The 17615-nt window shown below is 36.2% G+C and overlaps 2 protein-coding genes across 3 annotated transcripts; one reads left to right on the forward strand and one right to left on the reverse strand.

Annotated features, from left to right (window-relative positions):
* Positions 1 to 207: 207 nt before the first annotated feature.
* Positions 208 to 12617, reverse strand: LOC135622314 (adenylyltransferase and sulfurtransferase MOCS3-2-like). 2 transcript variants are annotated; one of them, XM_065124063.1, is made up of 11 exons: positions 12246 to 12617; positions 10240 to 10332; positions 9926 to 9981; positions 9167 to 9231; positions 8976 to 9050; positions 8790 to 8868; positions 5299 to 5337; positions 5084 to 5192; positions 3642 to 3760; positions 3341 to 3460; positions 208 to 814 (listed from the first exon to the last, which is right to left on the reverse strand). In XM_065124063.1, exons 1-11 carry the CDS (start codon positions 12520 to 12522, stop codon positions 434 to 436), a joined length of 1413 nt encoding a protein of 470 aa, XP_064980135.1. In that variant the 5' UTR covers positions 12523 to 12617; the 3' UTR covers positions 208 to 433. The 2 variants fall into 2 exon arrangements, with proteins under 2 accessions (XP_064980135.1, XP_064980137.1); XM_065124065.1 differs by lacking the exon at positions 12246 to 12617 and adding an exon at positions 10984 to 11111.
* A 429-nt stretch (positions 12618 to 13046) lies between these two features.
* On the forward strand, positions 13047 to 17396 carry LOC135622315 (poly(A)-specific ribonuclease PARN-like). Its single transcript, XM_065124066.1, has 8 exons — positions 13047 to 13400; positions 14295 to 14425; positions 14506 to 14688; positions 14780 to 14892; positions 15263 to 15379; positions 15468 to 15582; positions 15654 to 15869; positions 16412 to 17396. The coding sequence occupies exons 1-8, from the start codon at positions 13096 to 13098 to the stop codon at positions 17059 to 17061; spliced, it is 1830 nt and encodes a 609-aa protein (XP_064980138.1). The 5' UTR covers positions 13047 to 13095; the 3' UTR covers positions 17062 to 17396.
* The last annotated feature ends 219 nt before the right edge of the window (positions 17397 to 17615 follow it).

Consider the following 17615-nt stretch of genomic DNA (forward strand, 5'->3'; position numbering starts at 1 on the left):
CCCAACCCATTCATTGTGCAAGGCCTATAACCAGCTTGATCAGATGGGGTCCCACCAATTTGACGGAGAAGCGGACAGGAGCGAGCCTAACCTTTTCATATGAATTATTTTTGTCTGACTTTTTAGGAAAACCCCTGTAATATTATCTCTTTGGATTGATTGACATGAACAACATTCATGAAGATATTGCTGAAAATTTTGATGATATACTTGCGTATTTTTTTTCCCCAAGTTTCTATTCACTTTGCTTTTGTGCACATCCAAAAACACAAAATCTAGTAGATGAGTATTAACATACAAACTTATAAATTACCCGACATTTAACCACATTACAATCTGACTTGTGTCACTTGAGGTTGTCCACTTTAGCAGGAACCAAGTAATGACACCAAAAGATCATCTAGATTTGCAGCATAAATTCCACATGAGTTCCCTAGTAAGAGGGAAATGTGTGGTCAACATCTTGAGACCAAGATTGGAGCCCCCCGACGATATCTTTGGCCGAAGGAAAACCATTTTTGCTCAGGTAGTCAACAGCTCTCTGGGAATCATTGCCTCTTCTACAAACCACAAACAGGGAAGCACACTTGCCAGAATCTTGTGCTGCTTGCTTCAGAGCTGAATGGATGGTTGAAAGCTTACCCTCCAAATTGGATAGTGGAATGTTCATCGACCTGGGAATAGCTGCAATTTTGAAGTGGTGTACTGGCCTTACATCCACCAGTACATGTGGCTCACCAGTATTAACAATTTCATTATATTCTTTACCGGTGATGCGGGAGCTTTCTGGAATCAGGTTCAGTTTCTCGGATGACTGCATCCAATTAAATTTACAGATCAAAAATCTTAGGCATTTTGGTTGCCACAAAGTGTACACAACAGAAAAAGAAAAAAAATCAATGAAAAAATGTAACATAGTAATCTAGGGAGCAACATTACGTAATTGTAATTGGAGATGAACAAGCCAACCTATGTCAGATACAGAACTAACCCAACATAAGTTGAACAACAATGGTCAGCACTGATACTGTCAATTTGAAATCATATCATCATATGATAAAAGAACCGAGTATCCTGTAGTGTGAAAATACTGCATTATTTCCGACATAGATTTGGTCTCCAGTGGATAATTTTGGTTTTTTGTACAAGGATATAACTATACTATCATCATTCTGAAACATACTTGCCCATAAGCTATTCGACACAGATACTTGTTCATACAAAGCTACTTTGTATAGTTATATACAAAGCTACTAGGCACAGCTACTCTAGAAGAGGCAGCATAGGCAGATCGAGGTGTTCCGATGAATCAGTTTTAGTTTAGGTTTACGGAACAACTTGTCCGACAGAAGATTATGCATTTATAGAATTAGCCAATCTAGATATCAGAGTACCGTTTGATGATTTAACTTTAGTAAAGGAAAATGGACTAGTCTTGTTTGTACAATTCAAGTACTGCTCGAGTTTTATAAACCCAGTCCCAACTAGAGAACCTCTTTTTCTAAAAAAAGAAAGAGAAACTGAAATGAAAAAGTCTATCCAGCAGAAATAATTGAGAAAAGTAGTCATGAGATTCTTTTTATCGGTCAATTTAAAAGTAGCATACACTAGGACCATTATGCTGGAAAGGAAGTCATCCTTTTTCCTATATTTTTCGTTCTTTCTCCTCTACTTATCTTCTTCTTTCTATCCAATTTCCTGCTGGAATCAATTTTGCAGATTATTAGCTTTACTTTACTAAGTCCAGCAACTTGTTTATTTGAGTTTATTATGAACTCCAAACACAGAGGCTTAGACTGTAAATAGTGATGTCAAGCTGGATGTGATCAAACTTGGATAACTTCTACAATTCAAATACACGGAACTGACGAGGACGAGATGGACGATCACAGGGCATGGAGATGTGCCGCTGCACACATAGATCTTGATGTGAGTGATTAGGCCCACTAGCCCGGACCTGATCACATTAGGATGTGGTCTATGATCATCTGGTGTGATTGCTCATGTGATGTGTGATTATTTATACACATACTAGATATATATATATTTGCATGCGATGTAGATATCTATTAAATATGTATGTGTGTGACACATCATATTAGGAGATCAAATCAAAAATCTCCTCTTTTTATAATATTAAGTCGGTAAACGTGAGGTAATCAGATTGACCCACGTGGTCTTCCATCGTTATAGTAGGGATCGATTCCCGACGTAGGTTGAGTTGGTCGAGTCACTCAAGGCTCACCTATTTCACGATTTGCTATCTTGCCTACGATATAAAGATGTCACTAGTGACCTAAGGACATGGTGTGCTTGGTCGAGTCACTCGATGGCATATTGTCGAATCAGACTCATCTTGTAATGATGGTGATGACTTAACCGAACACTATAGTTGGTCGAGTCACTCGAGGCCATAGTTCGGAGACCGAACGGGACGAGAATCACAAGGAGTTGTGATTAGCAAGAGTTGTTTACCTTTACGGGCTTAGCGTAATTGGTCGAGTCACTCGAGGTTACGTTAAGACATCGATTGGATCCCGATCCCCACTAGAGATCTGTCGGGGGTCTCCGATTGACATACTGGAGGGAGTTGTGTGATTCGCGAGAAAATAATGGGAGTAGATTAAGATAGAAGTTCTAGCGCATCTGATTTTATCTTTTGGTTTCTTCAGCATTCATCCAAGCTTGTTATATTTCTAATTACTATTTTAGGAATGTTAATTATATATATATTCATATGCATAAAACCGGATTTCATCTTTGGTTTCTCCAGCATTCATCTAAGCTTGTTATTCTTCTCATATTCATTTTAGGATGTTAAGTCTACATATATTCATACATATATAGATCTATAAAGACTTCATTATGCAAATCCAACTGCCTCTTATGGATTATATTTTTGCTACCAACCTTTTCAATGCCATGGGCAAATGCAACAATCTATTATCTTATACTGCTTAAATAGATATTCATAAAATATTTTTTGCTGAAACTAGAACCTAACCTAGGGGAGAAACCTAGCACTTCAGTAGGAACCTATGGAAACATCTGTTTCTTGCATCAAATGCCATATTGACACGCACAACCAGATCAACAATGGGTTTTGGAAAATCAACCATAAATGATAGCTGTCGAATTCATAATGAGTCGCAGAAGTCATTGTAGAACAGAAATTAGTGGCATATAAACTTTTCAGGATATAGCTAAGTTACAGGATAATATGTGTAGTAGCCAGAAGTAACTTTATTGACCACAAAATTGAGTTGTCTATGCCTTCAGAGAATTAGACCAAACAAGAATCAGATTTTACTATGAAAATCGTGCGAGGCAGCAAGCTTACCTTATCAGACATTGGAGATTGTGTGAAGTTCTCATAATCAAAACTTTGAAAATTTTCTCTAGTAAATGCAGCATTTTCACCACAAATAAGACAAGCTGGAGATCTTCCTCGAATCTTGACCTATAAAAATGTATAGAATCTTAGACTCAAGTAATTTTATGAAATTTATAGATGCCTAACATTAGATCAAGAGAACAGAACAATGTTTTGCCCAAAAGGATTTAAACAATTGCATAAAAGAGGAAAAGGTAATACTTATAGATACGAACACAGTCCTTAGTGAAAGGATCAAGTTACATACAGTCCGAGTTCGAGAAGATAATGCATCAAAAAGAAGCATTCTTCCAGAGAGAGGTTCACCAACAGCACTAGCAACTTTAATAGCCTCCAGAGCTTGGAGAGATCCGATCACCCCAGGAACTAATCAGACAATAATGACATGTTGTATTAAACCATCAATGACAGTTCAGAACAAGTAACACATATATGGTAGATAATGTTGAAGAAATAGCTCCTAAATTTATAATTTCACTTCATAAGCATAAAAATCAAGCGAGGAAAACATAAATAGGAGAGATTTCCAATTTCACATAGCAGCTTTATAAGCTTTTGTATTACTGTAAGTTCAGAGTTATGCTTCAACCCTTCTCAAGCAAAATTCAAATAGATAGCTACGAAAGCAAAACAATTTATACCAAACGTACGTGAGAATGATCCCTTATCTTTATATGACTACTTGACTAGGATTACTTTGCATAAATACAGAGAAAATAGTGCTAGTAAAATTTACAAATCAAACTATGGCACTCTGACAAAAACTTCAGCTGAAACAGCTTTTGGTACCCTTATAAGTATATATTACTGCTATTCAAAGTTTGAACTCTATATTATGCCAGATACAAGCACAACTAGTTTAAGTATAGAGTTGTTAGATATAGTAAAGGTTTACGAATCAGATACACATGTACAGTTTATGAAACTGAGAGTTGATAATGTTATAGAGTGCTTCTTAATTCTTACGACAGATAAGTAATTCACAGTTTATGGTTTATGCCACAGTAATGTACTACTTTTCAATGGTATCAAGATAATCTAATTACCAAACACATGTTTCCACATTATTCTTTTAAAGCTGCACAGTGTCACAAATGCATGTCAAAAGGTTAATTAGCTGTCAATAAAACGAAAGGCCAGAAGCCAAATTTGACCAAAAAAAATTGTAGTTAATACTTAATAGTTAATACATCAACTGCTGTCAATGAGTGATTAAGAGTTTCAAAGCATTTTTTCATTTAAGTCACCATAAAACCCAAGAATTTCTCCAAAGATAAACACCTAACAGTTCTAAGAGTCATAGACAAGATGAACTTTTCTTTTTATTTTCTTCATCACATATAGGGCACATCCGCATGTCTAGATTCTCGATATGCACTTCAATTGCACGTGTAGATAAGGAAGCCCCTTTACTAACTTATTGGGAAGACTGGATTAATATCTAAAAAATCAAGTACTTGAAAGAGAAGATTGCATCTGACTGGAACAATAGCCAAAAAACTTTATCGATATAGTATGATCTGTTACCAATTACAAAAGTTGCCACCTAAAGGCATTCAAGCATGGAAATTAACAAAATTACTGATGATATAATATACTTCAAATTTGATCAAGAAGTTCTCATTTTATTAGATAAGCTTCCACGATCTTCAAACAAGTAAAAAAGAAACTAGACTATATGCAACTCACCTACCCCGAGAACACCACTGTCAGAACACCTTTGACATGCTGCAGAAGGTGGTGGGGTTGGAAAAAGGCAACGATAACATGGACCTCCATTATAATTATACACAGTAAGCTGCATAACAAAGTTGTTACTTTTAGCTATTAATAATGAACAATTTTCAACTCAAAATTGGTTTATATATGGCAATAAAAGGAACCTAATTTTCAGACAAGTTTACCTGTCCCTCCAAGCCTAGTGCTGCCCCAGATACAAGAGGCTGCAGAGAAGAGAATGAATCCACTCAGGAGAACAGATCTCAAGAGAAACTAACCTACTGAGTTCAATATCACCCTGCAGATATTCTAAGAGCCAAACTTATACATGCATATTCTTGTCGGTTGAATAGAGACCACAATCTTATTATGATTGTATACAAAATAGGTTCTTTGACACAATCTGAAACATTTCTTTTAGTGAGACAAATGCAATGCACAAGTTCTAGAAAGCATAGAAATAAAATTCAACATAAAATATACTACAACAACAACAACAAAGGCACAAGTCATAACTATTTGGGGTTAGCTACATGGATCTTTTGCCACCCTTAAGATTTGTAAAGAGTCATATGTTTAGTCAAGTTCAGAGTATTTAAATCTTTATTTATAATTTATATTAAAGTCTTTTTATGTCTTCCTCTACTTCTTCTCATACTACTAACATTAATAATTTCATCTCTTCTAACTACTATATTTGAATATTTCCTAAGCACATGCTCATACCATCTTAAACAGTTTTCTCCCAGCTTATCCTCTATTGAAGCGATACCTAATTGTTCACGAATAAAAATATTTCTTTTCCTATCTTTCTTAGTAACTCTTGATATTCATCTCAACATTCTCATCTCAACAATACAAACTTTTTGTATATGTTGTTTCTTAACTGCCCAACACTAAGATCCATAAAACATTGTTGGTCTCACAGCTATCTTATAAAATTTATCTTTTAATCTCAAAGGTATCCGATAATCACATAAGACTCCTAACACCTCTCGTCATTTTAACCATCCTATTTTTACTCTATGAATAATATCTTCATCGATCTCTCTATCTTGTTGAATAATTGATCCAAGATACCTAAGACTTTTATTTAAAGGGATTTCTTGTCCATCCAACTTAACTATATTCTCTAATCTATTCCTGAAATCACTAGAATTACATTATCAATATTCAGTTTTAGTTCTACTTAATTTGAAACCTAATATGATTTGATTAACGATAACCACATAAACCAATATATTCTACATCATGGAGCATATCATGATTTGATTAACAATACATAAATATTAAATCTTACTGTAATTTGTTATACAATTGTCAAATAGTTTAGGATCTTAATCTTTATAGTCTACTACTACTATAGTCAAAAGACTATTGGTTTTGGTTATTTTGATTTAATTTGATGAATAAGCAAATGCTTATCAAATTCCCATTGTTTTGCTTCGGTACATGGCCACAATACCCACATATTACAAAGAATACGATATGCTTTATCAATTCCCTAGAAATTTTCCAATTCCTAATATATAATTAATTAAACAGGTATTTGAAATGAGCATGAATATAGAGCCATCCTAGACAAACTTGTTCATGGCCTAATATTCACCTACTTATTGTTTAAACCAAGGTTCTCAATTTCGGTCCGTATTGGTGGGTGCAAACCGTCGGGGCATACTAATAGTACACCCAAAAAGAGTTGAAAAACCTCCAAAAATACCTGGAGGTAATGGTCCAAAAATATCATGATGTACCGAACGGTACGCTTCGATAACAGTCAAAATTTGGGGCGTACCAACCGATACACCTCGGTAACAATCAAAATCCGGAGCATACCAATCGGTATGCCTTGGTAACAGTCGGATTTCGATTATTATCGCTTGGTAGTTGGTACAGACCCTGTATCGCCCGATACAGGGTCAAAACACTGGTACCGCCCGGTAGAGGGTGGTCCGCATACTAATATCCTCTCGGACAAGAAGTTAATCATATGCTTATGATTTTTTAGTTAATAGTATTTCACTAGATAACTAAACAAATTGTATTGTTATTTCTGGGTTAGTACATAAGCTACTACAGAAGCAATACATAAGCCACAAATGTGATGGGCATTATTACTTTCCTAGTCATTTGTCAATTTTTCTATAATTACTTAAACAGATATATAAACGAGTATGAATATGATGCCATCCTAGACAAATATGATTATGGCCTGCGCTCACCTACTTATTGTTTAAACTTAATCATACACATACAATTTACTAGTCAATGATATTTTACCAAAACAATTACAATTTACAACTATTTTGACATGAACACCATATGCAACCATGTACTCCATGAGCCAAATCGATTAGCCTCTAGATCCTGTATTGGCAAGAGCTTTGTGCACTAGACTGCCTTTTGCATACTGCATGTTGTACCTTGGTGAAGGATTGGGCAGAATGAGACTCCATATCAGTACCTAAAGTGGACTACTACATACTAACAGGGATGCCTTGAGATGGTTAATATAGCAATTCATGACCTCAGCCACCCAAATATTTAAGGCAATTTTTATAACATTAGAAGTGAATCTTTGATTTTGGACAACTGAATCCTTGACCAGATGGGATCAAGGTCTGAATCATTAGAGCATGCACATATAACTGCTAAAATTATCACTTGTGCAAAACATTTTATGGAAGGACCAACCTGGTATGGTCAGACTTTGTGCCCAAGGTATAAAAGTGGTGCAATTGGTTAGAACTTGGCACTGATGTTCACAGTGTTATCCCAATCTCAGGCATGACTACAATTCTATAATTATTAAGAATTGGTGGCAAGTGTTGCTATTTGAGAGCCAACATAGATACTGAGTGTTCAAACTTCAAATTTCTACTCAAACTTTAAAGCTATGAATTATGGATACATCAAAATTCAAATTACTTGTGTTATCTGTATCAGATACAAGACATATACTTTTCTCAAGTATTAAAGTTTTGGACAATTAACATAAAAACTATATACTTTCAGGATACCAGTGTGTTGCTCTAGATATCTCTTAAGAGGACCTTTTTCCATGAGTGTTGACGCTTTAATTGTAGAGTGGACAGATAAATATTAGAAATTTGTTTTATCATTCGTATCAAGGTTCACAATTTCGTGTAGCTGTAGCGTATGGATCTGAACCTAGTGTACCAGTCAAAGCTAAGACTGGTATTATACCAGTCCATACCAGTTTACCAATTGGCAGTACACCAGAATGTATCGAGTTTTAGGAGAAAAACACTGAAAAGAGATGAAAAAACAAAAGACAAGAAACTACCTCGTACAAGACTTATGTTACTAAGAAATACTCCTTCACAATGAATAGATTGAGATGCTAATCAATTACTTATTATCATTTATCATTATATCTAATTATATATTCTAATACTAAAATTTGACTGCCGAGCTTAGTTAAAAACAATCCCAATTGTGATACATGTGTCATTTTGTATTCTATTTTTTCAAAAGATTTGATGTATCAACATATTTGCCCTGTCCCGTACTAGTATCCTGTATCTCTAATAGAATTTCATAGCTTTAAACAGTGATGAAACCGAAAAAAGACTTCTTGAACCAACACAGAAGCTTTGGTGGTTGCATATATACTTCAATTTCACATATGTCAATTACAAAGACCAAGCATTACCTTATCCAGCAAGACACAGCAATCACTAATCATGTAACGACTTGGGAGATTATCTGTTGCATCAACAACAATGTCATATCTTTAACAATATCAGTAGTCTTGGAAAACAAAATAGTTTAGCCGCATTAGCAAGAAACACTACAAATAAATGATGTCCTGAAAATCTATGGGCTTCATTAAGGATACTTGCTGACTATATCCAAAGCATTCACTGCCTGCAAAGCTTCTCGATGTTCAACCAACTTGACAGAAGAATTAATTCTGGAACCAAACAATTACATCAGACAAAAGTCCTGTCATATAATTCAAGAAAGAAAACAACCAAATAAGCAATCTTTCTTATACTCATTCAAAGCAAAAAAAGGATATCTACATACGCATGACAAGAAGAAGCTGCTGATTTCACTTTTGATTGCCCAACATATGCTTCTGTGTGGATAATCTGAATCAGTGTCAGGAAGAATGAGAAAATTTTCGAGAAAATTTTCACACTAAAGTAAGAATTCAGCCATAAAGAGAACCAGTATAGAATAAATTGTGTTAGAACTTGGAAGCTTTTTCATAAAGACCTCAGCAACGTAAAACAACATTGTTTGGCTGTTAGAGATGAAGGTTGTGTTATATGGGTAATATTTAGGTTCCATTTTTTCTATAATTATTCAATTGGTAAAGTCAAAAACTTCTAGAGAGAAGAGAAGTCAAACATGATGCAGGAATTCATATTACTAAGAAAATTATTACAGTTGTTAATTTAGCACCAAAAGAAAATTAAATTTGCACTTTCTCATCATTTTATTACACATCAAAACTACATACCATGTTAGAACTTAGAACAACCAACTAAATACTTTGTTTAACAAAAACTATGCTTTTTTCCCCCCTTTAAGATAAAGAATAAATGCAACATTATGAGATAATTGATTCTAAGCCAGCCTTGCTCAAACTATCTATATATCACATATGAATAAAATTTACAAGAAGCACAAGTTTGTCAACCTATCCATTAGCTCTATATTTTACACATCTTGCAACTGGTCAAAATCCAAATAGTATTTCCATAATCCATTATATACGAGAGAGAAAAGAGATATTAGGGAGAACAGATAAAAGGAGAAAGAAAAAACCGATTTGCATACTTGTCGATGTAGGTTGTTTAGCTCAACAATGTCACTGTCCACAATGCCTAAGCAACCTACAAAAAGAAAAACCGAGTCTAAGTATGAAACATAAGCCATAATAGTTCAATAGGTTACTTGAAAAGCAACATTGAAATGTTCACAAATTTAGAGGCAATATGTAGCCAATAAAAAGAAGAATAATCATGGTATGCTAACTATTGTTTTATAAACACCTTGTGCAGATCCAAAATTACATGCAATCAGAAGGAGATATATCAAGTTGTATATTTAGATGAAGTGAACTTCAAGTGTAGACAGTCAAAAAATAATACCAACACCACATGCAACAAGGTACATAGCTACAGGTGATCCTAAACCTCCAGCTCCAACCACCAATATCGAAGACTTTGAGAGTTTCAATTGCCCTGCATAGTACCAATTGATAATGGTCACTACATCTTAGTTGATGCCAAAGTATGCTACTAATTATAAAACTACCAAAAGAAATAACAATGGCTAGATAGAAAATAACGAAAACCCATAAATTAAGGGGTAGAATTGGCCTCAAATTGTCCTTTCCTAGAACCAACTCAGATTTGGAACATAGTAATATACACTGGAAAACATATAAACATAGTAAGATGCCTAAACTATAAATTTACTCGCATATGAATCAACATAGAATGAATATGTTGTAGAAAACTTTCATTGACCAAGGTGCTGCAGAAAATACACCACAAAGAAAAGGTAATCACTACTTTACTTTCAGAGATGACCATGGATAAAAATTAGCAAAGGTGAATGTACTGAATATGTTCCCAAATCTGTTTAACAAAATTAAATACATAAACTAGCATATCTGAGGTTCAACTTTGGCAAACTACATTAATGGCTTGTTATCTTATATGATATTATTGGAATCAGAATAAAAACATGACTTACAAACAAGAAAGGGAAACACATCATGAGGTTCCTGCTAATATGCAGTCCCGAAGCAAACAATTTTTTTGAATGTGACAATTGATTAATAAGAGTACCAGATGCAGAAGATAGAAACCAATAATATCATCTCTTACCAAATGAAACAGCAAAGCCTCTTAACTACCAACCAATACCCAGCCCCCCTGATAATAATCAGCGCAAATTAGTACCATCCGGTTCAGTACACTTATTTGTTACAACATCTGAATCGCACCAGCTCCACATCCTGACTCGACATCACAGAAGCACAAGCAACAAGGCACAAGATATATGTAGTCACATCAAACGAGTACTCAAGATTCAAGAATGAGGTAAAGTTCAGCAGAAAACAATCAAGCATCTCTTTCACTAGTTCTTCCAAACAATAAAGAGCTGCAATATGCCTCCTGACAAAGAACTTTTATGAAAATGTAGCCTTCTGCATTAAAACATAATAAGCAGGTTGCAAATTTCCAATGTGGCATTGTTAACTGCAGAGTCCAATAAATTCTAAACAAAAATTGTCTCTAATGTATGGAAAAACCTCCCCAGAATAGATTTCTAAAGAAGCTGCTAATTTTGGAAAACTTATTATGGCATTCTACCCCGATAATAATACAGCCATAGACAACATTTCTTCCTTATTAGAACTCGCAAGTCTGTTGACATTACAATTGACATAAAGTCATAAACCACCTTGCTTCTCTTTATAATTCATGACTGGATCTGTTAAACTGACTGGATGACAACAGCTGACTGCAAACACTTATTGTGGTTGAGCAACTAAAGAGTAAATTCAGAATATTTACTAAATGTTGACAGAATACACAGACTAAATGTTGCATTACGCATTTCCTTGCCAATAAATCCTGTGACAGAAACCAACATTGGTTTGACAATATAATAGATTTCTCTTTATAATATCTTTGAGATAATAAAATAACTCTAGATGAGAAAGAAAATACCTTACCATTACTGCTAGAGAACAGTGGGCATGTGCACGAGTTATTTGACAACAATCCCGTACTTGGGGAAACTAATTAAGTGTAGTTGAACTGTGAAATCCATTAAAAGGCAATGCGTTTGACATGGCATCAACTATATAACAAAAGGTTGCTACTGTTGGCAGATTCACATCAACAATATTTTCAAAGATTACCATCTGACAATAGAGAGCTTTTCAATTTTCATATGATGCAAATAAACGAAAATAACTGTGTTGAAGAAGCTGTTAAAAGGTACGAAGGAACTTCCACAAAACTAATATATCAATTAAAGCAAAGAATTGAGGAATATAATTCTAAGGCAACAAATGGAGAATGTGATAAAAAAGAGAGCTTGACATAGAAGAAAGAATTAAACCAAATGACCGACGAACCTTCGACTCCGAAATCAGGAACCAAGAGGTGGCGACTATATCTGTGGATCATCTCCGGGCTCAAGCCGCTAATGGTAGCGCCATTCATCTGAGGGCACGAAAGCGAGCTCAAACTGCAACTTCCGCTCTTGTCCTTCTCCGCGGCACCCCGAGGCTTGATTTGCGCCTCAAGAAGATGAATTCGGCTCTCGAGCTCCTCTTTGTCCGACCTCAGCCTCTCGATCTCGCGGAGGAGGTCCGCACCGGACGACCCGCTGCCGATTTCTTTCGAGTCCATCCCCAAGACTTGCTGAAGAGCGTTCCACTGGGGAGGAAGAAACGGCGGTGGAAACTGGGGAAGGTGGTCTTTTTCGTTCCAATTCAAGAAGGGTTACGACCTTGATTCGGTTCCCTATCCATACACGGTTGGGCCTTTTCGTTCCGGGCCGAAGCAGCCATGCAAAAGTTTGATAGGAGACGTGGGTTCTCAGAAACCTGACGCGTGGATCTCGCCTGTGAGAATGCTTCCATGGTCCTACATGATCGAGATGCCACATCACCCCTGAAAGATATTGATACTAATGTCTGATTCGTGACCCTGGATCAAGGTTGACCTGATTTTGACCGTGATTGACCCTTGCGTCACTCATTCGACAAATACACTCATAATTCTCTTATTTGAAGCAAAATTAATTATGTCGAAAAATTAAATTATATATATTCTTTCATAAGCCATAAAAAGGCCATAACGGGGAAATGGGGAGCCCAAATATAAGCCCAGACACAAACTGCATCCTCCCTCTGTTCCGTCTCACCCTCACTAATATATAATGAGAGGGAAGGGGGGAGTGGGGGAGCGAGGGAGACACGGATGGCCGCCGGCAGCGGGAAGCAGCGGTGGGCCGGCGCCGTGAAGCAGGTCACGAAGTCCAACTTCGCCGCCGCCCTACAGCAGCTCAGGATCGACGTGGACAGCGCCGACTTCGTCGCCATCTCCTGCCGCAAGACCGGCGACTCCGTCGCCTCCTCCCGCCGCCACCCGTGGCACCGCGTCCTCCCCATCGACACCCCCGAGGTCGCCTACCTCAAGGCCAGGCTTGCGGCCGAGTCGTACGAGATCCTCCAGTTTGCCGTCTGCCCCTTCCGCCTCCGAGGTTACAAAGTCCTCGCTTACCCGTATGTGCTCTCTTCCCATTCCAAATTTTGGATTCCGGAATAGTTATCGTTCCTTTCGGGTCTTATCTTCGTAATATAACATTTGTTTCACATCAGAATTTTTTGATGTTATGTTGTGCTTGATTATCGGATAGGGATGTGGGCGAAAGATGACTCATTTCTTTTAGTCCTTAGTTAGGAGAGCATTAGTTTCCTATCCCTTTCTTTTTCTTTTGTTTGTTTTAATGTTATGGGCTGGTATTAACTGTAATTGCTCAAAAGGAACAAGTTAATTGATCTTTTTTTTTTTTTTCTGCTTTGCGTGGCTTTCGATTCAATTTACATCAGCATTGGATAACGTATGGTAGCCTTTGTAATGCTGTAGGAAATAATGAGCGAAGATGATCTAAATATTGATTATTTAAGAATATAAATATGTAGATCATGTCTTATCTAGTGGCTTAAGCTTCTTTATGCAATGTCATTGATCAAGAATTTAACATGATATTGAGGTGGAAAGTTCAATACTCAAAATTAGCTAGACCACACTTATAAAATTGATTCTTGATTCACGTTCACATGTTGGGTTGAGTCATTTGCCTTTCAAGATAATGTCTCATCTACTGGCTTAAGTTTATAGATGCAATGACATCGACTAAAAATTTAAGAAATACTTATAGATAATCCATTGTAGCCTCTTATTAATGAGTATTGTGCCCCTTTGGACTTGGAGCTAATTGGTAGGAAAAGCAATTATTTTATCGTCAAAACTTAGAATTGAATCTCATATTGAGAATTAATTAAATTATGTCTCTGTGCCTTGTATTGTAACCTCAGGGCTTTTTCTATTCTTGCTAGTGCAGTTTTCAGTATCGTAGCTTTGATGTTTAATAACATTGTGCTACCTGGTTACAGGTACAACTTTCACTTATTTCCTAGGGATGAAATAAATTTGGTTGCACCTTCCTATTCCTTCTCATGTCAAACTTCATTCCTGACGTCTATGGCTCAAGAAGGTTTTGATTTTAATGCCTGCATATATGATGGTAAGTTAGTGTGAATGATAGATTTAGCATAAGAAATGTCCTTAAATATGATTAGATTCAGCACACAATTCCTTTGGCAGGGATTTCATACTTATCCCGAGTACAAGAATCTATTGTCAAGGAAAGAAATCCCATCCCTCAAATACAACCAGTATCATCGTTTTCAAGCCTCTCAGTTGCTGATTCAATTTTTATGTCCAGAATTAAGTCAAGAGTTGTGCACTGGTGGAATGTTTGTAAAGAATCGAGTAACACAATTGATGGTTGGTTCAGCAGTGAAGCATGAGGTTTTTTGTTTTTTCTGCTAACTTGAGTGGCTTCTTACTGTGTTTATTGTCTTGGAATATCACATAGAGGATTTGATCAAGTCCCTGCGAAAGCTCATCTCAGGTACTGAACTATATGGTTCGAGGCCTTCCATGAGCATCAGTGTCTGCAGTGATCGTCAAGTTCAGTTGGCTCTGCAGGTGCGATCTTTTTTACTGAATTTAGGATTAGTTTAGGCGTATTTCCACTCAATTGTCTAATATTGCTGCCAAGAACAACTGGTTTAATTTCTTTGGATCTTTTAATGTAATAGCAGTTCGGGAAGTGCTTCCAGATCCAGACTATCTAGCTTAAAAGAAAAATTAGAACTAAGACCTGAAATTAGCTAATAGCAACTCATATGGAGTTGATAAAACATAGTGCTATGGTGATCAATGTGGATTAATGCTTGATCATCCTTTGCCTCTGTCTTCAAAGAGACAGGGAATTCATTTAAGTTGAGAGATCCATGTTTTTGGAGAACGGTGGTACTTCTAAACTTCCATTTATGTTTTCTTTTTTTGGTTGCAGACTGTCAGTCATATTCATGATAACATTGTACCTCTGGTTGTTCCAGACAAATCTGGAGGACCTAAGGCTGTACGTATAGTGCTGACTAGCTCAGAGGAGGATAAAAATCTTCTCATGGTTGTTTCTCAAATACATGATATATCATTTTTATTGCATCTGTTATGTCTGGATTTGTAGTTCACCACATTCTTACTTTCTGTTTTAGACCGAGATTCAAAATCTTGAAAATGAGCAGAACCTGAGAGTTCGGGGATTCCGGGAAGTGATTGATGTGATTTCCTCTTCCAATAAACCAGTCATTGGTTATAACTGTCTACATGGTGATTTTCAAATTACCCTACCCACCTTTTTCTTTTATCTAATCTGCTAATATTAATTGCATTGTTTGCAGATTTCACATTTATTCACTCAAAGTTCATTGCCCCTTTGCCCCCAACTCTCTTTGAATTTATGTGCTCCTTGAGGTTGGTATTCACTAACATAATTGATATCAACTATCTGTCTAAGGAAATTGGCCCTTTGAGAAAAGCAAAGAATCTACCTGCCACTCTTAGTTACTTGAAGAGGCAATTCTTTATGCCTATTGATATCGAACTCCCTCCAAAAGGTATTTGTCTTATTGGCAGGTGTCTTTTTCTCCTGTCACATAAAATAATTCTGTATATCTTTGTTATCCTACATAAGCAACAGAAATTTATGGATGACTTGTTTTTCTTAGTCAGATTGATTCCTTCACCAATTTCATGTTATAAGCTTGAATCACCATCTGTCACATTATTGTTGACATCAAACTACTTTTAGCACAATTGTATTTCTTTTCTATAATGCACAGTTTTTGTGAATGTAAAAACAATCAATTGGGCTGCCATAAGAGTTAGGATAGAAAAATCTACTTTTTTGTGGGAAGAATCTCCTCCCCCTGCACAAGCACAAGGTAGACTTTTTTTTCCATAATGATCTGCACAGATCCTTTATAGAATTTTGAAATCTCAATAGATTTGTGTTTTTGGGGGAAAAACACCTGTCTTGCTTGACATAAGCTCACTTCTCCTGCATAGTTCACTTTAGTCATATTACATTTTGTGATGATCTTATTTGTTTGATTTCTGACCTCAGAATATGATTTTTTTTTTTCCTTTTTAACTCCAGCCGCTGAAGAAAAGAGCAACAAGGCCATTCATGGAAATAATGTTCTGCAAATAACTTATTTATTTGCAGCACTCAGTGCATTACTAAAACTGAATCCTGATGGTCAACTTCCTCAAGGACAGAACATCATGCCCATTGAAGATTATTCAAATATCTTTTATCCCATATGCACTAGCCTACAGGAACCTGATGATGAGCTTAATTATCTGATGGAACATGCCCAGAAATCGAGCACTGGTAACTTAGTGTTTTTGTGGGGATTTAGTCATTTGATTTCTTCTAAGGAGCTAAAACGTGAGCTACAACAAATTCATGAGGTGTTCACAGAAGATTTCGAGTTACAGTTGATGGATGAGACTTGTGCAGCTGTTGTCTTTTCCAGATCAGGTTTGGCTGAGGCTTTACTGATGGAAATGGGATCAGGAAAGTTTTGTTCTGATGCTTTGTCAACGAAGACATCAGGGCTGAGAGCAGCAGGGTATGACGCTTATCGAAAGGTTTGCATGTCCGGTCTTTGGGAGGCATACTTGGCTGATTCCTTGGAGAATATACTGTCCGGGTCAACCAATAGTCTGTCAGCATCTTCCGAGAAAGATTCATCCGAGGTTTACTGGAGAAGTGAGTCAACAATTGATCTAAGTGATCTCTAGGAAAATTATCTTATCGTCGGACTTGAGTTTGGTTTTGAGATATCCAAGCAAAGAACAAATCACCAATACAGAAAGGAATTATGAGATAGTAAAACCAACTTTGCAGAGAAACTTCATGGTTTCCCTTATCGGTGTTGAAGCCCATACCATTGTGGAATGCCTAGCTTCTGTACGTTGATTTACTTACAAAATTTTGACCAAGTGATGCTTTATAACACCAAAATGAAATTTTAGGTAATTTAGGCATTTGTAAATGTGCATTTCATTGTAGCATCATCTTCAAAGTTTTGTAGAAAATTCAGATTAATAGTTGATCATCCGATTACCAAAAGTCATATCGTTTCCTAGTAAGAATCATGTACTTGTTCAGCATAAAATGATGATTATTCATTTTGGGTTTGTTACTTAAAGAAGTATATGCCTCCTTTGTTACTTTTTTATCCAGATTCAACTGGAAAGTTTTGGTTTTGTCTTAATGATGGAATACATTCAAGCATAAAACTGCAGCTCTATCTCCAGTGCCTCTTGGTGAAGCATGGCAAGTTGTTAAGGTA

Source organism: Musa acuminata, chromosome BXJ2-9 (genome assembly GCF_036884655.1).
Source record: "Musa acuminata AAA Group cultivar baxijiao chromosome BXJ2-9, Cavendish_Baxijiao_AAA, whole genome shotgun sequence".
Taxonomy (NCBI): Eukaryota; Viridiplantae; Streptophyta; class Magnoliopsida; order Zingiberales; family Musaceae; genus Musa; species Musa acuminata.

What these genes read in the sequence shown, in the direction of transcription:
- LOC135622314 (XM_065124063.1), bottom strand. Translation starts at nt 12,522, where the DNA reads ATGGACTCGAAAGAAATCGGCAGCGGGTCGTCCGGTGCGGACCTCCTC. An exon ending in TCCTGATTTCGGAGTCGAAG is followed by an intron (nt 10,333 to 12,245) that starts GTTCGTCGGTCA and finishes GGTACTATGCAG; the next exon opens with GGCAATTGAAACTCTCAAAG. An exon ending in CAGTGGTGTTCTCGGGGTAG is followed by an intron (nt 3,761 to 5,083) that starts GTGAGTTGCATA and finishes TTGTCTGATTAG; the next exon opens with TTCCTGGGGTGATCGGATCT.
- LOC135622315 (XM_065124066.1), top strand. Translation starts at nt 13,096, where the DNA reads ATGGCCGCCGGCAGCGGGAAGCAGCGGTGGGCCGGCGCCGTGAAGCAG. An exon ending in TAATGCCTGCATATATGATG is followed by an intron (nt 14,426 to 14,505) that starts GTAAGTTAGTGT and finishes TTCCTTTGGCAG; the next exon opens with GGATTTCATACTTATCCCGA. An exon ending in ATCGAGTAACACAATTGATG is followed by an intron (nt 14,689 to 14,779) that starts GTTGGTTCAGCA and finishes AATATCACATAG; the next exon opens with AGGATTTGATCAAGTCCCTG.